The sequence below is a fragment of the Gasterosteus aculeatus genome, chromosome 11, assembly GCF_964276395.1.
Source record: "Gasterosteus aculeatus chromosome 11, fGasAcu3.hap1.1, whole genome shotgun sequence".
NCBI classification, from domain to species: Eukaryota; Metazoa; Chordata; class Actinopteri; order Perciformes; family Gasterosteidae; genus Gasterosteus; species Gasterosteus aculeatus.
Genome location: NC_135699.1, coordinates 5,353,578 through 5,378,043, shown reverse-complemented (window position 1 = coordinate 5,378,043; position 24,466 = coordinate 5,353,578). Strand labels below are relative to the sequence as shown.

General features: G+C 47.3%; 1 protein-coding gene across 2 annotated transcripts in view; it reads right to left on the bottom strand.

Moving 5' to 3' along the window:
- usp43b (ubiquitin specific peptidase 43b) overlaps positions 1–24,466 on the bottom strand; it is a 45,329-nt gene that overhangs the window by 19,093 nt on the left and 1,770 nt on the right. For both annotated transcript variants that reach the window (XM_040191035.2, XM_040191036.2), the window contains 5 exons: positions 19,918–20,064; positions 10,452–10,555; positions 5,935–6,027; positions 2,910–3,045; positions 2,497–2,641 (listed from right to left, as the gene is read on the bottom strand). In XM_040191035.2, coding sequence (XP_040046969.2) covers positions 2,497–2,641; positions 2,910–3,045; positions 5,935–6,027; positions 10,452–10,555; positions 19,918–20,064 — 625 coding nt within the window. The remainder of the gene's footprint in view (positions 1–2,496; positions 2,642–2,909; positions 3,046–5,934; positions 6,028–10,451; positions 10,556–19,917; positions 20,065–24,466) is intronic.

Genomic DNA, 24,466 nt, shown 5'->3' with positions numbered 1-24,466 from the left:
TACGATTGTGGTTTACTTTCATGTTACATGAATCATCCACCAATGAGGATGCTCAGTCCGTTTCTTTGCTCATGGAGATGATGTTAACTTTTTTAGATTGATGATGTTAACTTGTAATAGTTTGGACGCCCAAAGTCTCCTTGTGTCTTAAATGACTCAAAATTAGGCCGTTTAACCTGCCACTATTGTTCAGTGCAGCTCGACACGCATGGCAACAGTAACTACGTGGGCTTAACAAGACATGCCAGTCACAGGCAGCAGAGAGGACGCGTTTTGCCGTTTGTTTGTTTGGTTATTATGGTCTGGAACGCGATCCCTCCTCTGATCAGGTTACTTATAGACCACAATAGTTGCAGCTTTCTTTCTTTTTCAGTTTTTCAGTGCGTGCCGCTCTCCTGGGAAACGCTTCGTAAAACTCACCCTTCATAATAACGTTGAATTACACATCGGGCGGTTAGGATGTTATAAGAGGTTCAACATGTTTAACGCAACAGGCGTAGCCATTTTTACCAAGCGCGCTACCCGGCATAGACGTCCCCAATCATGCGTCATTACACCTCGGAGCGTCTCGCACTGCTCCGGCGCCGGGTGGTCGCTGCCCAGTCAATACGCCCGTGACCCAACGTGTTCTCGCAAGACGAAGGACGTCTGACTTTAACGTGCAGTGGGGCGGTGATTGTGCCGCGGTAGGAGGATGATGCAAGCGATTACCCCAAAGAGTGCAGGACTCCGCCTGTGATCTCACTTCACATCAGGAGGATTCACAGCAGAGTGTGTGAGTAGATTACCTCCGAACCCGCCCAATAGATGCCGGCGCATTACAATCAAGGGTCTCACGAGCAAAAAGGCAGCTGACCGCTAATGGCCGTCTTAAAGACACCTCGATTGAAACAGGGTTTCCTCTCAAGATTCCACCGTGCATCGTCATTTGCTTTAATTGCCCACAAGAAGCGTTGACTCGGCATGTGCCACACCACATGTGGTTCAATGTAACGCCTGAGGACATCATCCACATGGATGACCTCAGCGTTAGCACGCCACGGAAAAAATGCTTAGATTACTGAGCTTTGTTATTCTGTCTCATTTCTAACCCACAAGACAAGACTTTGACTTTCATTTCAGCACTTATGGATAATTCATTAAGGGTCTCTCAGGGATCAAAAGCCTTTTAGATTTGGTAATTGCGGAAGACGCATAACGATCTCATATTTAATTGCTCCAGACAGCCTGAAAGCATTACAGATCACTGTTGTGGTTGGACTAAAAACATTTAATGATGGGGCATTTAATAGGATGTTGTGATATGTGTTTGCTGTTTAATATATCTTTGGTTAAACAGAAACAGAAAATACTTTTTTGCACATTAATAATCTGTTAGAGGCGGATGGGATACTCATCAACAGGAAAGTAAAATGTTCTCTTCAATCAGATGCCAAAACAAGCTAATGATCCTTTTTGATATTGCATATTGACTGATGGAGTTTGTGCCTCAAAAACGTTACATCAGGAAAACAAATAATGGAGGTCATGCAAAGCGATGCAGTGTTCAGTGGGTGGATGTTACCTAAAAGCGCTTCTGCTTTAAAGAAACACTATAACCCTTCTAAAATTCCTGGGATGTTTTTGTTTTTCAGGACATCTTTTAGTCTTTTCTCTCCATCACAGCCCGTTCCTGGTACATTGTATTCAAGCTGTTTCGATGCGGAAAACTACACTGCTGCACCAAACATGTTTCCCAGTTGCACATCCGAGGGCGCATTGAGCCAAGTAGCGAGAACCCGTAGTGGTGCATCGCGGATCATTGGAAATACTGTGCATCAGGGAAAAAGGTGCTATTGTTGCTTTTGTGAGCATTGGCTCTTAAGATCAGGAGCAAACAAGAACATCCCCTGTGTGAATGTACTTTTAAAAGATACAAATATCTTATTCCATGTATTCTCACAGGGAAAACGTGTCAGTGTGAAAGACATAATCTTCATTGCACAGTAAAGTGTTGAGTCTCCATATCAGCCCCTGCAGGCTGAGCCCGTGTGAACCCGGGGGATCCCGTCTGTGACCACCAGAATGTCTGTGGGGGGGGGGGGGGGAGCACTGTGCGGCCATTAAGCGACATAATTAAAGCACTATAAGTCAAATATTTCCACGTGCAGCAGCGGCGGTGACACCGTGCTGGGAGTGCACTTGAGGCAGGACAACAGAAGAGGGGAACCGGATCGTTTACACCACAGAGCGAGAAACGAGCGCATAGTACGCAGCGAGGCAACAGAAAAATAAAGACATAAATCTGATGTGCACAACGGGGGATGTGATTTGCAGAGCTCTCGGTGTGCTCTCCAAGGCTCCTCTGCAGTAACGTGCGTTCGCTGAGGGTTTCATTAAGCAATAGAAATGAATGAGTTTGTGTTTGCTTCCAGATCTGTAAATTCCCATCAATGTAGGGGAAAACATTTAAGTAGCACCACAAACTAGTTCTCCTCAAATGGTACCACTATATACCTGAGATCCGTGCCGAGCCTCCTCTGATGTAGAGGGGCGGAGCCTGGAAGGCATAGATGACATCATTCTCAGCTATGCTGGTCAGATCCTCCTCATCAAAGAAGGAGCGCTGGAAGCCTGTGGAGTAAACCTCCGTCAGGATCACCTGGAGACACACACACACACACACGCACGCACACGCACACGCACACACACACACACACACACGTTACTGGCAAAGTTTCAAAAACCGCATAATGCACTGGGAGTGAACTTTGAACCCACTTTATGGAACGCCATCTATTGCATTAGTGAGAAAAATGTAACCAGGAAAAGGTCAGAATAAGATTGACGAGTCACTGGCGTCACACTGATGTTCGAGCCACAGAGCGCCGGGGTGCTCCGTTAAAGTCGCCGGTTCAGTATTTACGTACCTGGTCCGGGGAAATTTTCCCCTCGTCAGCCGCCATCCTCCTCAGGAAGGCCACGGAGCCAAACAGAGGCACGGCCAGCCCGACCCGCAGGTACCTCTGACCTTTGGTGCTGAACACCAGAATCACACACAGCGACCTGCCACCGAACGGAAAAAACACAATCAGGGACGGTGCGGATTAGAACAACCTCCAGTTACGTTTCTGGGCCATTTCTACTGCAGCCTCCTCTACGGCCCGGGAAGGGACAAAAGAAGACTTTCATGAATAAATCAATACACTTTAACATTAATAATAGATCATTATGACTTATTTTTATGTGCGCCAAATAATGGAATCTCTATTGCATTTTTAAAAACAGGGAGCGCTTGGCGCTGACCTCTCCAGAGGGAGCGCTGACATGAGCAGGGCGCCGGGACATAATGGCTTTTGTGAATAACAGCACACTGAGGAGAAACAGAGGAGCCCTTTCAGGTACCTGTGGAAGTCTGTAGAGAAATAGAAAAGCACGCCCCAGAAATATCATTTGGAGAAATGTATGGCCTAAACTTGAAGGAAAGAAAAAGAAAAAAAAGGAAATGAAGAACTGAGAAATTAAGAACATGTGCACAAACAATGCCCCTGAAAGTTCCAAATTAAAAGAAAAAACCCCCGGAGAAATGAGTCTATGAATAAGAAAAGGTTGAGCGAAGTCATCTGGCGAGGTCGAGAGCCTGGTGTAATGAGGCTGCGAGGGATGAGGATTCACTGCACGCTAAGGAATAAAGCTAATGAGGGAGATCACGTCCTGCTTGTTTGGAGACAAAACCCGGATCCATTCGGATAAAACGTCAAAACGAATATTGGTACTGTAATATGATGATGTTGGTGAATTCTGTACACACGATCTATTGCATGTTGTGATTCCAAAAAAGAATAAAAACTAACCTCGGCTTTATTTGCTCTAAGTGGTTTTGAAGGGTTTTTACCAAATAAAAAAAGCCAATTTCAACACTTCACACACTCTTCATGTATCAGTGCATTGTATTGGGAGCACTGAACATAGTTTATGGTTATAAAGTATGTACATTTGTTGTGGTAGTTATAATTTGTGCTGTACTGAATGAGACCTGGTACCAGTCCACCATCTTGGTGTTGGGAACCTAAATTGATTTATAAACTAGCAGGAAATTATTGAAGTTATTCTGGGACTAGTTTAAAGATGTATAACACTGGACATTTGTAGTTTTACCAGTTGTTGTCAGGCACAATGTGTTAAATCTGACAGCAACATGTTTACGCCTTTGATTTGTGTGCAAAACAGAATAAAGTCATTTGAGTAAGTGGCTGCACTAATCAAGCCTAAACTCAACGAGGTATCCACAATTTATCCCAATTACATTCTCCGCGTGGACAAAACCATCTGCTGAGACGCTCTGCGGAGGAGAGGGGGTACTGTTGGTCCTTGTATACATTTGAGATGCAATTTTTCTTGATTTCTGCAATTAGTTTGCCCCCATCTTACAAAGAGCCTATAGATATGCACCGGCCTGACGCGTTCGCTCATTTGATTAATGGTCATGGTCACACAGCAGGCGTTGCATCAAATGTACACAAAGCCACCCGGCATGCAAAGAGCAGACGGACGGCCGGGAAAAGGAAAAGTTTGCCAGCAAACAATATGCGTTTGCGGCTCACAGACATGATCTGGCAGCGAGCGAGCTGAACTCTTCACACAGAGAGATGCATTAAAAAAGTGCTTCCAAAGACAATCCATCTGCTCCTTTCTCGTTTCATCCCTCAGAAGTGTTTTCTCTCGCCCCGTCTGCCACACAGCGAGAAGAGAGGACGGCAACTAAATGCTCTCGACTCTCGGCTCGCTGTCACAACAAAAGCTCCTCAAAACTTTTTCTCTAAAATTAGAAGGGATGCTGGCTGAACTTGTGTGACTTCTTTCAATTCTGAAAAGTAACAGGAAGGAAATAACTAGCGAGCAGAAACCGTGGCCAAGCTCAAAATAGTTATCAGCACACCTCTGTGAGTCGCCCACAGGAACGAGAACCTGCAGGTGCTGTGCTCATTTAAAAAGGTATATCTTAGCTAACAAAGCCCTGACAAATACCTATGTTTAGATTTGTGGTTTCACTACGAAATGTATTTGCTTTCACGGCAAGAATGAGATGGATGGGGCTGTTCTGTGTGTTCCAGGTGGAGTATGTGAATGAGAGACCGAGCAGCACCGCTGAGGTCTGTTATCACTCCTCTTTCCTCTATTCTAGTTTGTAAATGTGGGGGGACGGAAGCCCCTTGACTGCATACTTAGCTTAGCACAAAGGAAATAAGAGCTACCCTCTTCAAATCTGTGCAACATTTGAAGTGTGCCGGCCTATTTCGTGGCTTAGAGCTCACAATCAGTGAGCTTTAGTGAACCAATCTGATACAGCACTTCTGGCCGGAGACAACTACATTTCCACTCAGTTTTAAACGGAGAGATGGATGGATAATAGTGGAATTTAGTTTAGTCAACACAAGCACTAGTGGTCAGACTAAAAGATGTGCAGATACCTGCAGAAGAAGAAAATGTCAGGCTTTCCTGTTGGCGACAGGGAGGCTGATGTGATGCTAAGTTCAATCTGCCTCAATGCGGAGAGGGTTTTACATCAGTATCAGCTTCTCCATCCTAATACCAGAGCTCCTACTGTCTGTAGGGCATGTACACAGCTGGCTGTTGTCCAGGTTTTCCTAATGCAACCCTTCTTTAAACGTTTAAAGAATCGTTGCACTTTTCCTTTTCCTCGAAATGACACTGTTCTCTCATCCGTACGGTAAATCTACGTCTCTGTGTCTGCCAACCCGCCCCACTTAAAATATTTCATGCTGTTGGTCTAATTCATTCAGAAAGCCGTAGGTTGAAAAACTAATTACAGTTTTGCTAACTGGCTGCTGAGTGGACTCCGATATCTGAGAGACGTTGATCCTCAGAACTGACCACCAGCCACGCGTCGGGATTTCAGGCGCCGATCTGTGGGTTAAAACCGGTTGTGTTTACCTGGTCTGGCGCAGAGGAATTGGGAGCGAGATGCACAGGAAGGGGTCGAAGGTGTTGCTCTGCTTCATGCAGTGGGGGCATGTCAGCGAAGATCTGGAGGAAAAGGAAGCACACACATTTACATTAGCCTTTACAAACCGACCACAAAGTCCTCCTCCTGATTTAGTGTAGCAGGAGAGGAGCCCGTCTAATCGTGTTACCCAAGTGAGCGACGCAGGAACCTCTTGATCTGATTGTGAGAACGGAGCGGGGTGAGTGATGCAACCGGTGAGGATCGAGAGAGAGAGACGAGCGGGCGGGGTGGCACGCAGCAGAAAAAGCCCCCCGGGGTGTGACGGGAAACAAGCCGAAGCGGTTTCCATCTTGTTGCATCACTCCCGCCAGCGCTTGCTCCGCGGCCGTTGCGCTGACGGCGCAGCCGACAAGTGCGGAGCTTTGCTATGCGATGGCCTTTCTTCCTCCGCACCTGGATGAACACTGGCCAGATGCGTGATTTCTTCTTACAACAGTTTTCCATCCGGCCCCTTTGTTCATGGACCCCTTTCAATGAATCCCACTCGGGTTCACAGGGGGACGTATTACAGTTTGCCAATTATCTCAACAATGAGTCAGAGAGCTCACAGAAGCTAATGGACTGATGGCTGGATGTGATTTAGTAAACGGACCTGAAACTTAATTAAATCTTTTGTCCCTCATTTGGAGTAAATCCGCGCCGGATTTCCTGAATAAGACTTTCTGTAAATACTCAACAATTAAGTGAATCTTGAATAGGGGGCTTCCATCAACCTCTTTAATTACATGACTGAGAATCCTCAGTGTGCAAAGACTGTAAATATTCTGTCCACTAATTTAAATAAGGCGATATCTAAAAGCAGTGATAACCAAACTGAGGTATAGAGTATATCTGCAAATAGAAAGATTGTGTAGCAGCTCTACTAATTTGAAAGAAGTAGGTGTGATGAATAATGGCCCGACCGGCCTGAATATCAACAGTTCATCATTTATTGCAAAAAGGGAATAAAAAATGTGATTTGGTTGACAACTGAACAAATAAACTCAATCAACTCTGAGTAAGACACGCTTGTTATGTTCCGGTCCCGTCCTTAAAACTCTGCCGGTGTTTGTTATGACGGAGTGACGGAGTGACTGTATCCCAGGGATCAGGAAGCTGAAAGCAGCGCGTCTGTTTGAGTATATCAAGTTCCCAACGCACGTTACACCTAAAAGAAAGCACAAAGTCATTGAGAACACAGCACCGTCAATGGATTTGAATAGAATACTGTAAACTAAACATCTCGGGGTAAACATTTATTTACGGCTCATGATGAGCTAACGTCACTTCTCTAAATTATAGCGGTGAAAAACGTTCATAATGACAGGTTTGATTCTCCACTGTGACACTACTGAAAGCTCGGTGCTGCACATAAACTGAAAATAGACCCGTGTGAAGCACAACCCAACAGCAGCAGAGTGCGCGAACCGGGGGAGACGTCCATCTCACCTAAATCATAAACATATTAACATTGTCTCGTAACTCCTGCGTTCTCTACAACCGTCACGGGGCCTCCTACGTACGCGCCATCAGACCCACAGATGAACTGTTGAAATGTGTTTTCCCCTTATTGGACGGCACCTGACGGCCCCGGCGAGGGGGAGGTGAGGGGGGGATAATAAATAAAGCTCTGTTCAAGCAGCCCCAGCTGACACTGGCTCTTAGTGGATCTCTCCCTGTTGGCAGAGCCGAATGGCTGCCCTACGGATGTCTGGTTCTCGCCAGGAAACAGTGAGGGTTGCTGCACTCCGTGCATACGAATCACACTTTGCAAAAAAGCATAGATGTGGCCGGCACCGCTCTAAAACACTTAAAGAGAGAAAAGGAGCACCGGGGGGGGAGGTGATATTCGGGTGATGCTCTAATGGAGGAAGCGCGCAAAAAGGTTGAGAGGTTTGTATGCCGCTGTCTGGGATGCAGCCGGGCTGAAGAGAGCCAGAGCTTCATGCTTTGCACTTCAGCACACTGCTGGAGCTTTGCATTTTCCCCAAGTAACGCAGGTGTCTATATGTAATTGGAGAGAGGCAATACTTTTCTCACTAGGTACAAATTAAATAGACTGGCAGCTTATTCTTCTCTTCTTCTAGTTTATTCACCACACTAATGTTCCGAGATAGGAAAGGGGCACAAACACTAACAAGCACATCATGAACAGACCCATCACTGCCCCTGCAAACTCCAGTTAACCAATAACAAATCCACCAGGAGAGATAATGTAATGATCGAGAGGACCTCTGGGAGAAGGTGGCACGGAGGTAAGACGAGCCGCGCTGAAACTGCACCGCGTTTGTAATCTGAAATGCTCGGCTGCCCGCGACAGAAAGACACTTTCGCTGCAGTCTCGGGCCGAGTACACACCGCGATCCCGGTCCCGCGTGTGATTTAAGATTTGCTTCGTTGGTCAGAGACGGTGGAGAAGTACGTAACAGGTGAGATCTGTGGATGGGCTCCGGAGACTGACGGCAGAAAACATAAATAAAAGGTCCAACAAGTCTGGGCTTGGCTTGCTCGGACGGAGATGCAAGTTGTTTGAGCTTTTATGATGGGAGAGGTGACAAACCGTGCCATTACAAGGATTATCCTCCGGTCTGTCGACTCTAGATGTTGGATTGCATCGGACGCTGCGCTGTGAAGTGCTACCACGGTGGGGCCTCGGGAGTCAGGAAGTATTTGTTCAAAGACCAATTCCAGCAGTAGGAAGGCATTCATCTCCATTCAAACACTCTCAGCCCTGCGATGCATGCTCGTTGGCTTTGTTAAGAGGCACTCTGACGGTACGCTGGCTGTATATGTCCCTCTGTAAAGTTTGTGCTTCGTGTAGATGTTCCCTGTTCCAGCCAAGACAAGCACAGTGTCCCCGGGTAGCGAGTGCTGCTTACTGTCTAGGACACACCCGCGCTGTCACGGCTGAGACATTTGACAGGGAGGCCGGCAATTAAGAGACCGGCCACGCTCTACCAGATGCATTATTGGCCAGTCACACGGAGATGCCAAATTTGGTAGCTACAAACCAGAGGGAGTACTTGAAAAAAGGTATTAATCCAACATAGATCAGCTTGAAGAGCTGTAAAATCAACAGAGGTTAATGAATGGAGACAAGAGCTGGAGACAGAAGATACACCCCAAAACATCCCTGAGAAAATATCTATTTTTACATGACAGCAATAAATGTTTTCATGGACCAGAACCGGCACACAGCTGAGTGGGTCATCTCGACATGTGAATGACACTTCTCCCCCAGTGGGCCACAGCTGACAGGTGTACAGTTCATGTAAAGAAAACTGACTGGCTCTCTTCAACTCGAGGACCACTGACGGGAGTCACAAAGATCCAGCTGCATTCGAAATGTTGTTACACAGCAGGGGGGGATTAGAAGATTACATTCCAGCCACTCATCTGTCTGGATGCAGCATCTTAATGACCAAATACATGACGCATGACAGTCGCTGCTCAGCCTGATACCTTTCTCATGGGAACATTCAGAGCACCTGATGACTGTAGGAAATGACAGTCACACTGGCTTATATAGTACGTGGAATGCGCATCATACGGATAAACTTTGGATAAACAAGCATCGGGGCTCTTTGTCGCACCGGGGCAGCGGCTGTTAGTTCCGGGAATCGACCCTTTGTCATTGCTCGTCATTCAGCATTCACGGTTTCCTTTTGTTTCTTTAACAATCACCACGCTGCCCTTTCCTTTCAGCTGTTCATGCAGAATAAAGTACGCAGCAGCAGATCAAGTCCGTCTCAGACAACAAGTCAGTGTCGTCAGTAGCTGATGATCAACGGCAAAATAGAGAATAGAGTAATAAACAGAGAAACAACATCGGCCTGGTGCGGTACAGCAAGTAAGTGTATAATGTTATTTTTCATTATATTATAAGATTAGACTACTGCTTTATTGCTTGTATTTGTCCAAAGTATGTTTACATCTTTCTATAAAGAGGGGGATAGAATAGGAATAGTGCGGCCTTTGGCCGGCTTTCTGTGGTGATTTGATAAAATGGGAATTGTGAATAGTTGTTAAGGTGACAACACACGGCGGTAAAGTGTAATCAGTGTGTCACTAAAAGCTTCGGCCAATTTGCAAGCTCATCAAGTAGCCAGATGTCCACTTGTTAGCTCGCTAGCACGCTAATTGCACCGTGCTTTAATGCAACGCTGGTTACAGAAATTGAGCCTAACAAAGCACCACATTGTTAAATTTGACTAATGTGAGTGGTGTTTTTGGCCCGGCTAACGGTAAAAAAAAAGACGCCAATCCCAAGTTTGAGAGCCCCGTTGTTTTATTGTTGCAAAGTTATGTAGTTTAGCAAACAGTCTTTATTACGCCAGGGCATCTTCACAAGACTTAAGAGGCCTTTAAGTTTGTTGTGGACATATTTGTGGATTGCCTTCCTGGCAGGCCTGTGTGTGTGTGTGTGTGTGTGTGCGCGTGTGGTATGTCGGGAGAGGACACTCACTTGTACTGTGCCTGGAAATGTTCCTGGACAAAGCTGTGCTGGATTCTGAGCTGCTCGGACTGCGACGGGTCAGGAAACAGCACCTCCTCAGCTCCACCGGGGCCCTGCAGCACAGAGGAGGCCACCCATGAAACACGGCGCTGTCACACACACGGAGACCCGCCGTGGTTCAGCTTCCATCACTGTCAGTGAAAACTCGCGCTGTATTTCGTGGCAGTGCAACAAAAGAATCTGGGAACCTTTCAGAGGCTGAAGGAAGCATGCAGCGTTCTTCCATTTCCATGGCAATAAAGTTTTATTCATAAGCGTCGGAAAGCACTGACCTAAACACCCCCCCCCCCTCGAGCAGACGCCGTTTAGACTCATCTATTCACCCGCAACAGAAGGAAGCCGCCCTTAGACGAGATTAAAGTCATTTTTGCTATATTTTCTATTTTAAACAGTAATAACTGAAAGGCAAGGTGGCAAATTAGTGGGATGGCGCACACACATTGTTTTACTGCACAATGACCCTTTATTTAAGGACTTATACAATGTTTTAAATAAACCGTTTGGTACACTGGGTAATAAGGTCAGGCCAGTTGGTTGACTGCCTACAGTAGCTTCAACTTTAAACCATGGAGGCCTGACAGTGACATCAGTCTTCTTATTAAGCTCTCTCCAAGAAAGCAAAGTGTGTTTCCTCCAAGGTGAAACCTCGTGCGGAGGACTAAATCTAAAGTGCTTACAGTTACAATGAGCGGTCGCCCTGCCTCGGTAGGGACGTCTCCGTACTCTATTTCACGCCTAACCACCCAAGCTAATTGCCCTGAAAAACATTCTTTTGCTAAAGAGGCCATCGCGTGGCCCCGAAGCACCTTGTTAGCATTACTCCGCTCCCACGCTACCAGGCACACAATGGCCCGGGTGCAGGAGTCGCCTTGTTTCAGCAGAGCTTTTACACCCATCACGCCGATCCATCTCCGGACACACGCGCTAACTCTCCGTTTACGGTGATTTCTAGCTCCTGGTGCCCCGCGTGCCGGCTGCCCGCCGTTCCCGGGCCGGGCAGCGCGACCGTGGCCCGAAAGGACGTTTAGAATTTCTGATGTTCAGCGGGAATGTGGAGGCCGTGCGCGTGAGGAGACACAAGAGACAGACAGAGACACAGAGACAGAGACACAGGAGGGTCCTTTTCAGTTCACCACCATTTCAAATCCAGAGCCTATTCTTCCGAGAGCATTTGAGTTTCGCACAGACCGAAACCCGAGCTTCCTGCTCTGCCTCGACAGGCACGTACAATAGCAAGCTCCTGCCCCCTCTCAGCCGCCGCACGGACGCTGGGGTTATTGAAACTGTCAAAACGCAGCCGATCTTCACGTTGCTGGTTCAGATAAAACATGCAATGTTTAGTCCTAAAAAGATGTATTCAGCGGCTGGGAGTTCCCTTTAATCTAACCATCAACAAGCTCTGCATTTCACCTCCCTTTCCTCCACATACTTGGGAACAGATTCCATTGCTATAATTATGTGGAGATAACAAAGCAACATCGAGGGCACCGAGTGCAGACACAGCCGGTCTTATCACTTCTCAGAAATGTCCGGCTCTCCCGTTTCAAGAGACTGCAAGGTGCCGGCCGCGTATTGACAGTGGCTGCGGTGAGGAGGTGGAGCAGGTTACGGATGTCGGATCTTGCCGCCTGCAGCCAAGTGATCATGGTGAGAATTGAGATGCTATCTTTGAAATTGGTTGCCAGGAAAATATGTCAACTTTGAGCCGATAAAACATGCAGCTAAAGAGACGGACAAGAGAGATCTGTTATTTTTAGTCAGGTGCGCCACGGGAGCCGCCCTCTACTGGGGGAAACGTTTCAATTTCTACCTTTACACACCAGCATTCTCCATCTAATACCCACTGCACCGTAGATTCGTAGAAAGCAATACCAAGGTCATGACCTGCACACCTCATGCATCCTCGCATCCCGCAGGTCGCGACTTCCGCCGCTTGGCGATGACTCTGGGCTTTTCCGAGGTAGCGGGGCCCCTTTTAGCGGTGTGGGTTCTAAAATACTCAGCAATAATTGTGTTCCATTTGAAACAAGAAAATAACAGTCTAAAAAGGACAGATGAGCGTGAGGTTTTGTTGGGAGCACAAACAATGTAGTATGTGGGCGGCCGTACGCGACAAAATGACACCACGAGAGCAGACAGAGGAAAATAAATGGATAGTTTCAACAACAGACCTCCACTAAGTTGTAAATTATACAATATCTAATCAACACTTTGCCGTCATCAATCCGCATCACGGTTCTTGCACTCACTAGAGCCAAGTAGGTCCTCCTTCCCTGCTGCTGGTGTTAATTCACCACGCGGAACAACGATGTTTAACTCTGTAGGTACAGATGGCCGATGGCTGTGACCGTTTGCCGTAATGAGGCATTGGAGAACATTTTTTTATTTAAAGTTGTTATGCAGGGCTGAAGTTTAATGTCCGAGCAGAGGAAATATCTTAAAGGGGGAAACAGATCCGCATCATCGGATGGACGAACCACGGCAACTCACGGCGGAAACGTGAACACTGAGGAATACAAGCCAAAATAATTAACAATATCCAAGATATGCAAAGCCAGAGAATCGTCTACCTCTGCTTAATCCATAAGCCTCGTTGCCAGTAGTGTGCCAGTGGCTGGGGAGCAGGGAGAAAATTAAAACTCCAATCCTTCACCCTGGCACCTCCACGTGCTAATTGATTTCTGGGATATAGATAAATGACAAAGATACAGCGGAGTGGTGGGCGGGAGGCCGCCCCCCGGCCTCCGGCAGTGTCAGCGGAGGGCCAGAGGTCACCGCCTGGGATTTTCACTGCCGACTCAAAACGAGTGTGTGGAAAGAGAGACGGAGACTCGGAGCTCATTGCTGCGGCTCAGACGCGTTATCCAAACAACAAACACCACCAGCTGACAGCACTGTATTTTAATGACAACGCTATCCTGAAAAAATGACAGTTTGGGGGAATCGATGTTACTCCGAAGTTATTTTTATTAAAAAATAAACATGGCTTCTACCTCAAAATACAGTTTTATGGATTATCTCCCCCCTGGGATTAGACAAAAGTGAATATGAACTCCATCAAAATATTGAGTGCGAGAGCGATAAAAATCCCTCCTCTGTCTTTCACTGAGAGGAGCTTCCCACAGCGAGATCGATGTGATAAAAAAAGAAACGTTGGCAGCAGCGAGGACGCAAACACAGACGAGCAGCTCACCACCGCGTCTCCGGCACTGTTGACTCCTGGTCATGTGTACTTCAGCCTCAAAGCCCAAAATCACACAGATTAACGGCACAGCCCGTCCCGTCGCGGAGGCTTTCAATTATTCACCCCTACTCACTGAAACAAAACCGCTCGTTGCCGCGAGCGGTTTTGTTTCAGTGAGTAGACCCACCGCGAAGGAGCTCCCAGAAACCCAGGAAATGAGCGCCCACATCCTCACAGACCCCCGTCTCGCCCTGATGCGTTTTCAGGGAGGTTGGGGAGATGCGTCGTGGATGGATGGGGGGGGTGAATGGTCCCAGTAATGGCCCCCGATGTAAATAATTTAAACAAGCTGTGGAAACACACGGAGACGGACATGTGCAGCAGCTGAAGAAAAGCACTATAGAGGAGTGACTGAGAACACGACCCAACAGCACCTTAATCCCTGCGGCGATCGTAACAGAGAGCAGGAGAAGTGGGCCAGGTGTGCAGAATGTGTGTGTGTGTGTGTGTGTGCGCGCGCTGATATGGACAGGGGTGGGGTGAGAGAAAGGGGAGCACTATTGGGTGAGTGGAGGTCTAAGTGGTCCACACGGCGGATAAATAATGGACAGTCTCCTTCAACAGCGCCGCCTGTTGTGGGCCCTGCTCCCTATAAATAGCCCCGGCGATACGGGCGATGGAAGCCCTTCTCTCTGACCCTCTGGCCCATTACTCCCCCGGGGGGGGGGGGGGGCGGCGCGTGGACTCAAGCCGACCTCGGGGTTGTACCTGACTGACTGCTGGGAGCACGGAGGCTGAAGGCCAGAGTGCGCAGGGCTCATCTAAAGGACGCCGATCGGTCATTGCCTCATATATCCAGCACTGAAGGAAAGCAACCTCATGGGCGGAAAATCCTTCGGTAGTTTGACAAACCGGTAAAAATAGATGTGAGAGACAACCACCGGGCCATTATGGCATCGACATTACCCTTTTGAGGGTCCGGTGGAGCCGATCAATGCCCGCTAATGCCACATTTATCTGCCTCTGGAGCGCATCCCTGCTCAAAACCCATACTGCTCAAACAGATTCTCCAAGAAAAATAAATGATAAGAAACTTGGAAGAAAAGTAATTGAAAGTTGAAGTGGCGCTGGCACATTTTACTGGGGAATACATCTTCGTGCTGAAGAAGATTGAGCCCAGCTGTAAGAGAGCAGCAGGAGAAGCTGAGAGGCAAATGAATTCTAATGAAGGCGGGTCGGCCTCCCGAGCCGACAGGGTTTGTTATTACGCTCCTGCTTCACCAGGATGAAGAAAGCTCCACACATCCTTCAGCAGAGACGCTGGTACCTGCTGTAGAGTTTTAAAGAGCTTTAAAATCAACAATAAAATAGGCGCTCGTGTGCAGCGGATCAAAGGAGTGATACTGCAGAAATACAAACTTTACTATTGGTATCAAATCAAAGCTCTTTCGCTACGCCGGCATTTGTTGATGAGGCTGGATTGATAATTTGCTTTTTTTTAAATCCATTTGTCTTCTTGGGGAGATTCATGTCAGGAGAACGTATTAAAACTGGATTTGGCGTGAAAAGGCGCGCCTCTCTGCTCAAATCATTCCCATCAACTACTGTTTAAACCATTCCAGTCGCTCTAGTTTCAGGCAATTGTATCGACACACTCTCTGGAAAGCCTCCGCTGAGGGAATCTGAATCACTCAAATTGCCGTCTGCCAATCAGACCCAGCAGGTTGGTGAATCATTTCTATTCATCGCACAACAAATCAGTTTGCTGATGTAACTTTTGTGAAGAGCTTTATTCTTCTCCACAGGCCCGTCAAATCTATGGAGATTTAAAAACAATGACTCTTAACAAGCTTTGTGTGGAGCCAATTTCAACTTTGACCTGCTAAATCTGAACTAGTGAGGTAATTACATCCATGTAGGCTCAGAAGTCAATATCCAACAACAGCTGATGGTCATTTTGTTTCCTTTTGTTGCAAAGCGAGCGAATGAGAGAATGTTTTCTGGTTTGCTGGCTTCCCTGCAGAGCGCCAGCTAATAGAAAGCTGCGTTTACTGACAAGGACAAGACATCGGCTTGCAGAAGGCAGAGAGCCATACAATAATATAATACAACTAGCTCCCTGCTTTAGGAGAAGGCCTTCGCCTTGAATCCAGACGGACTTCATTTAGATGGACACGCAAAGTTTATTTGACAATCCACACACACACACACCTGTCATCTTAGCATCTGTTTGGTGCTTAGCCAATCAACAGTGATCTGGGTCGGAGGTGACAGAGGACCTCAAACGCAGTGTGATCATATTCGGACCCGTCCCTCCAAGCTGCTTTTCCAGCTGGGGGCCTCTGAGCCGCAGGAAGCCATTTCAGCTTGGAAGGCCAGAGCGGAGAGCGTGCACGCACGCACGCACGCACGAATCGCAACAGAACCAGTCGCACCAAGCCCTGTTAGGAGAGAGCACACAGGCAGCTGCTGTGCTGTGGGCTTGGCAGTGCGTTTATGGGCGCGTGATGCCAGCGTCTGAGAGAAGAAACCATGTTAGAAACCTCGGCACACTGTCTGGATCACTGTCTGGATCACGGTGTCTGATGTCGGGACACAGCCACCCGCAAATCACATCTCCGGGCCGAGGGAGGGCACGGCTGATAAACCAGTATCGTTGGGGTTGTGGTGCAGGTGACGCGTAGCGGCACGAGGAGGACCGGCTCCCTCGAGAAGGTGCGTGGCTGAGCGGAGAGCCAGCAAACCCCCCCGTGTGCGTCTCTGAGACATCAGTCTAATCTGAGCAGGTGTTCCAGCAGCCGCACCGTTAGATACGGCCAACAAACAGCACTCATGCTGATCGTCTGGCTGATGTACATTGTTTTTTAAACTAAGGCAGATCGGTGCAACGTATTTCAGGCTTCATGGTTAATAGCTGTTTAAAGCGTAACCCTCTTGGTCGATAATCATTAAAACATTTGTCTCGTATTGTGAGAGTAAACGCCGGCATGTCCTGCTTCATCCACCCAACCTACATGATGTTTAGTTAATGTATTGCTCAAATTGCTTCTTTATTCTTCTGTAATGCATTTTTCCTGATCATGATCCAGTCAGAGCGATTCAGCTGGTGGGTAATCACTTTGTGAAAAGAAAAGGTCATATTGTGTCTGGACCTACAACTGAGGAAGGATGGAGAATTATCGAATGTTAACCGGCGCAGCTTTTCTAGCGGTGAAGCGCCACTAGGACCAAGCACAACTTTGAGCAACATGCTCCCATCGATTGCGGTGACGGTCCGGACCTTTGTGTGAGGAAAGTCTCTCAAACCAGACCTGGTTGAATGTGAATACTTCCTCGGCAATGCTTGTCACGTGGAATCAAAGGGGTAATTTCTCGCTCTCTGGCTGTCACTACTGCTTACCGCCGTCGCCCCGTCAGAGCTCCGTCTCACCTCTCCTCCTCTGTACCAGCGCTGCACAACAAGTGTCTCTTTCTTCCCGCGACTCACAAAGAAACACATTCACATAGCCGGGGGGGCACAGCCAGCGCGAGCTTCACACTGCGTCTCCTAAGCGATAAACAATCAACAAACTGAGGGAGAATGTGCGCCACATTAGGTCAGAGCCACGGGGAGTCGGCGGTAAATGTTGCAGCGTGTGCATTGAGAGTGGGCCTGCTTGTGTGTGTGAGCAGGGCGGTGATCTGTCACCCTCCGTTACCGATGCAAACCACTCCAGAGAGTCACTGGTTGTGACTGCACAGCACAGTCCAAGCGGGCTGTGGATGGAAGAGGGAAGTGAACTTTCTTAACTCCCCCCCTCCCGTGGGCTCTCCGGTGCTAAGAGGTAACTAGCAGTGAATGCACGAAAGCAATTAGTGAAGGTCCTCCGGCTCCTGAATAGGCAGCAGGAGAGGATGGAGCTCGCCGACTCCTCGGGCTGTGAGGGGGGGGACGGGGGACGTGCGTGGACTGGTAAAGTGGGCTGTGACCCTGGATGACTTAGCCAACCGGCCCCGGCGGAGCAACGCGGAGGTGAACCAACAAAAGGGAACAAACAAACAAGCCGTCCCAGGGCAAACGTGATCACGGCCGGGTCTTTAAAGTCTGGGGGGGGGAGCGTGATTCGGGGACTTGTCTTGCAACTACTCGTCTCCTGCCCTCGCTGTCCCCTCACAAAGCTCCTTTGTGGGTGGGGCAGTGACAGCCCGCTGCATACCACAACCTCGCTGCACATTCATCCAGAGGAGCGGTGTGTGAGAGGCACGCTGCTGCAGATAGAACAAAGTGTGGAGCACATGATTCCTGAGGAGACAGTGATCATTCCTGTATTCTTTTGTGGTACTGAGTAGAGGCCTATCCGGCAGCATGTTTCCGCGCTGATGAAACCGAAATGCACCGACGACTGTGGTGTCTGTAGCCCACGCTGGCGGATGGCAGAGGGCCTGGACAGACATAAGAGACAACTGTCACAAGAGATTGTCCGCTTTGGACAGAGGCCAACGTGCTGCTTCACTCTCTCTCCTTCTTGTTGTTGCAAAGGATATTTATTTATAAGCAGAATATTCTATACACAGTGCCCCCCCCCAATCCCATATCACTGTTTTTTGGACTGATTGGGACACAATCTCTTGCATCAAGGCATTTCTGACGGTTAAACCACACAGATACCTGCTGCTATCAGGGCTACAATGATTGAGACCGGGTGCACTACTTCCCCCTTTGGCTTTTTCCCACCGGAGCCCCACAAACCCTGCAGGCGTTCCAATTGTCATCCATTTACTTGTTTGCTTTTCCCATTAGAAGTCTCTGAAGAGCAAACAGAGTTGTTTGCTTCCAACAACTGCATTGATACAGCCGTTTGACAAGCTGTGAGTATTGATACAATTGTTCAAGCCTATCAGATATTTGTAGGTTAATGGTCGACTGCAGGCAGCGGGCCAAAAGTATCATTTGGACTGGCCAACAAGACAAGTAGGCAGGCACGTCACTATGGATGCATCCACACCATCACGTGGAGGGATCCTGGTTGGAATCGGCTGTTTTTTGTAAAGGTTTATGTCTGGGTGTTTAAAATACCATCTGCCGCTCTCCGGCGGGGCCTCCGTCCTGCACGGACCCGTGTGCACTCAACACCCCCCCCGATAGATCCAAACCTCAGCCCATCACCCACTGAGCTCAAAGGCAACGCAGTTCATAAAAACACTGGCGCTCAGGCCATGCGAGTACACCACAGAGAAGAGAAGTCAAGTAAGACTTTCGATGATAGGGAAGGTGAGCACTCTCTCACTCACTGAGTGTCTTCAGTAATCAGTCTCACTGCCTCATTCACAAATGGAAGGACTGAGTATCAACTGCAGTTGAAAAGAGAAGCAAATGGTAGCATAAGGAGCCCTAACTTTTGATTTGACAGTGCCTTTCTAATGATATAGTGTGCTGACAGTGCATTACTGTTCATAGTCTTCTTTGTTTCTTAATTTATACGACAGAGCAAGAAAAGTTTACATGTCGGTCATGATAATTGTAATCCATCTAAATCATACAATGTATAGCCTGGAGAGTGTAAGACTTCCTGGTCTCTTCATCCCCACGATGACGAAACGAGAGAATAACTCATTGCAGTTACCCTCTGGAAACAAAAGGGTAGCGAGTTTGTGTAGATTTATTTGTAATGACTCACAAACAGTCACTGCGGCGCTTCTCACGAATTACGGCACTGGTTATCACGCCGCTAAAACTACACGCAAAGAGGGATGTCTACTTCACGCCGCGTCGGTGGCTCACAGCAGAGCAGCTCGAAGTTCCATTCAAGGAGCACGAGGACGCAGCGTGCCCGCAGGCCTAACGCCCAAATCCCCACGCATCAGACGCAGAGCGAGAGGATGCACGCCGGAGACCGACCCGCGGTCACCTCCTGAGAGTTAGCTGTGATGAGGCCGTCTGTGGAATTATTAAAAAGACTTCTGGACCGCCTCGTCGGCGAGGTAAGACTTGCTTCATGGGGCAACAGGAGGAAAAGCGCCATGTTAATTAATGTGCAAATTATCATTCATAAAAATGTTGATCCATCAGACGTTGTGTAATCATATGAAATATGGCTTTGCTACATCAAGCCACTGGAGCTCATGCTATTCAATGCATTAATGAACGTAATTAATCAGACGGAGTCACGTATTAGATCAGCATCGATACGCCGCGCAGTGCTAACGTTGATGCCCGTTACTCCAGGAGCTACTGGCCCGCTCGAGTCTTACCTTTCCGGGGGCTTTGGTCTTGTTGTTGTTATTGTGGGAGGCCAGATTGACGTCTTCGTGGACGCGGTCCAGCAGCCACAGGAGGAACTCCAGGGCGTCGTGCTGCGAGTTGCCACGAAACTGCGATCCGTACTTGGACACTACGGTCTGCAGAGAGAGAGAGAGAGGTACACGTGATTAAAAGAGAAACCTTATCTGTGAATGCGGCTTTTGTCGTGTGACAGCTTGTCAGGGTTGAAGCCGCGGTGCCACCTGGAGAAGCCGAATGAAAAACCCCGGCCTTCTGCGAGCAGCGCTGATTAGAGGAATCCCTGAATTACACATTTGCACTGAAGCTCTTTACTCTTCCCTTGTAAGATGCATTTTACGCTGAAAAAGTATTGCCTTCCCCCTTATTTCTTCTGACGAATCAAACATTTAGGGCATGTGTGAATAACGTTCCTCTTCGCGCTGGGTTGAGGTCCGCTTCAGCTCACACACTGTATGTAAATGACACCCGACTCAATTAGGCAGGAATTAGCTGCGTGAACCGCAGGCGGCAGCTGGCAGCCGGCAAGAGGAGAGCCAGTGATGAGAGGTCACAGCGGAGGCAGCAGCAGACTGTAATCGTCGCCTCATAATCCACTAATAAGCGATGTGCTTCTTATGGACACTCTCCTATAACGTGATGTAACATGTCTGATGATGAAGTCAGCGGTCTGTCGCTGAAGAGCTGCTGGTTGATCCCCAGAGAGATGAGCAAGGATACCGAATGAAAACACGCTTTGCTCTTTTAACACCCAAAACTGCATCCCCGAGTGGAGCGTGTGGCAAGATAAAAAGATGCAGTTGGGAAGAAAGACGGAGCAAACCAGTAAACACAAGTCTAGTTTATTGAGATGGTTTCAGAAAGAGTGGCCTTCAGTATGAGCAGAGCGATCACCAGACGGCTCTGGAGTATGATTGTGTGTGTGATCACACAATGATTCTACTTCTCACTTAAATGGATCATCTCGGTAGACGTTGTGAACATGAGTTTATGGTCTGTCGGTAGTTTCAAGCCAAGGATCAAGAATGTCGAAGTGAAGTCACGAGTGTTGTGATTTAATGCTGCATCCTAAAAATTGCTTTTAAAAATGTTGGCCACAAAATCAAAATAAGTTCTCAAACATAAAGCTCCTTGAGTAGTTTGTTGAGCAATTACATGGAGCACATAAGAGCCTGATGGACATTTCTTCACGCTGCATGTTTGCACGGATATGTTCACTTTTCCCTCTTATAGACGACACATCTTGGATTCGGGAAAGTCTTTGTTCAACCTTAAGCGCGTGTAAGTATTTTTACACACAAATATATAGTTTATATTTAACATTACAACAATTCAAGCTGATGGGAAGAGGTTTGGTATAGAAGAGCCGATTCTTTTTAAATGCCTTGCGAACGTTCAGGGTTACTGAAACGCTCTGCTGCTAACCATGAGACCCGTGCACACGCAGCAACTAAAGCAGTAATAATAGTAATTACCTCCAGCCCTTTGAAGGTGGCAATTGTCTCAGTGATGTAATTGAGGTTGTGGAAAGTGCCTTGTTGTTTATTGCTCTCTGGGGCATAATGGCCACTGGCCAGTTTGTAATGTGTGTAATCATCAAACTAACAGACAAAGACCAACCTGGAATACACGGTTTCCTCTCCATCCTTTAGCTGACGTGATAGATTTCATCCACTGCCTTTAATAATCAAGTATTCAGAGTGCCTATCGCTTTTTTTTAGACCTATATGAACTTTTAAATATTTCTATCTACACCATTGGTCCAACACGTCCAGCTAACCCGACAATGCGGGACCGGTCTGTTTGAAACAGTGAGGGAAAAATTCATCTTACTGCGATGTGGCATAGTGCAGAAAATCTGATGACTAAAAAACAAACAGTGCAGTGGCTCTTTTCTTCTAACTTTCAATAAAGGCATTACTTTTGTGAAGTTAACACTGCCTAATTTAGATACTAGAAGTAGTATTATTAGAAAAATGCATGACTTTCATGAAATAATTCACTTACTAGTTTGTTATACCCCACTGCGTATTTAAAGTAACCTTCCAAGTACTTAGTACATAGTGGGAGAAAGTGCCGGGTTCTTCTATATTCAGTGTCTGCTAATGACTTGGCAGCGCTGACATGCCCACCACGACACGTGGAGATATTTTGCATCATTAACTCTCTTCCAGTCGGTCTTCTCCGTCATTGGATGCATTTCCTGATCCAGCAGACTCAACATGTGGACGTCTTACGGCTCAGAACTTTCTGGGTTTCACATTTCCGTCACAGCGGTGCCGACTGTCGTCGTTCGCCCGCCATCACAACAAGATGTCACTCTGTTGCGCAAGAGCTCTGTGCTGTTTGGATAGTTTTTGGTTTTGAAAAATCCCACATAAGTAAGATCAGAAAACAATTCATTGTACATTTAGATCGGACGCTGGGATTTCCTCTGGTGGACACACTAGCAGCCACAACAGCTAACAGGCTAACAGGCTAACAAGCTAACTCGCCGGCCGGTTCTTTTCGACATCAATGAATTAACTTGTTTACTAAAAAGAAATACCGCGATATACCGGAATACTGCCAGCATCTTACAAAATACGATTTGTAAAATATAAGGATATGAATTTTTGGTCGTACCGTCCTGTCCGAGGATCAAATGTAAAACAGGTGTAAAACAGTACCACAAATAAACTCAATGGAAGAGGCTCTTTTTCCTCCGCTGACGAGCAGGAGATGATCATGAACGCATATGGGGAATTCAACACCATGATATGTATATTTTAATCATTTGTGACGTAATAATTAAACATATTGTACATCAGGGAGAGGGATTTTAATCTATTGGGGAGTTTTTTTTCAGTCTGTGGGACGGTGAACGCTGTTCTGCAGCTGTGGCGTGTGGCGTTCACAGTGTCCGGCTCAAGAAGGTCTTATAAATACACAATTCCTTGTCGGAAGAATCGATGTCCCTCGTACAGGAAGTCAGCGTAGTGCGGTAACAGATCCTCATGATCTTGAGGAATTCGGACTAATACTCCATCAATAAGAGGCGATCTGTCCCTTTTCTCCAGGGGAGTAGCGAGCTTATCCAGTTAACTTAAATTAGCCTGCGCTGGAGCAGTGTTTGGATGTGTTGCCATGTTGATTTCAAACGTGCTTTGTGGAACCGAAAAGCCTGACCTATGTAATCTCATCCTGAAAACGATTCGGCTAACTCAGTTATCCACATGCGAGGAACGGGGCCCTGGTAAGGAGTCACTGCTCCGCTAACTGCAACATAGATAATCATTAAAAATCAACACGGAGACGGCAAATATTGACACATACCTGTGAGCAAGAGCCGCTGTCGTCACAACACACATTTAGCTTCCTAAATAGGCCCATCAGTATCCAGTGAAGGGAGGACGGCATTCCTGCTCGGCCTCACTCCCTTCTTTCACAGGCCTCTCGTGTTATGGAAACCAATTGGCTGTTGGGTAACTGTTTGAGTTTCAGGCTCCGTCCCTGTCCAGGCCAGGCCTCACTGCGCAAACACACCATCCTGTGTCGGGGGGGGGGTGCAGAAAACGCACTGCAAGCGTCCAGATCAAAAGATCACATCTGCTACCAGGTTGGAAGAAATGCAACCCTCAGGACACAGAGCCGCGCCGCGATGCCTAATCTTTAGTGAGCATCGGCGAAAGCAGCCTCCATCCTTCCGCCTCTCTTGTCCTACATCACGAGTGGTGCTGGGATGTGGCGCAGTGCCAGCTACTCTGCAGGACTTTGGTGTTTTGTTTTTCCTCCTGAGTGGGAATCTGCAGCTAACTGACCTTGCGAGAAGGCCGCTGCTGATTCATTAACTTGACTCAACTAAGAAGAACTTTTAGTCAAAGAGGGGGACTCCACATTTGCAGAGGAGGTGCACATGCACAGCATCATTCATTTGAAATGAAAGAGAGAAAAAAAGCACAGTGCAAAGTGTACGTGGTGTAAAGGGTAGCTGTCAGAAAAAAAGATTCCTTTCAACACCTGCTTTTTTTTATCCTTTCTTATCCACATTCTTCTGATGTGAGGAGGGTTACTATAGAGATTCATTTTAATCTGGCTGCTTTACCCAAACCTGACAAAACACCTGACTGTTCAGAGGCCCCCAAATATAGATAATTAACTTCCAACCATAAGATATTCATTCAGTTTTAAAAAGTAAAAACAATCAGTTTTCGGGGGATTGTTTAGAAGTGGTGTGCTTTCCTGCATGGCTCATTTTGCCTCTCAGACACAATCCATGGAGCTATCTGATTATTTTATAATGCTTCCCTACAGGCAGCTGTGGTATTACTTAACAGGCAATTTCAGAAGGCCTAAGCTGTATGAACTCTGGACCTCCAACGTCCACAACATAAATGGATTCTAAATGCATTTCACATGCATAAAAAATACCTAGCTGGCCCTGAGGTCGCTTTCCTCTTTACGTTATATGGAAGTGTGAGGAGGCGATGGCTGAACACAGTTTGGGTCAGAATATTCCAGTAGCCATCCTTGTGCCAGTTT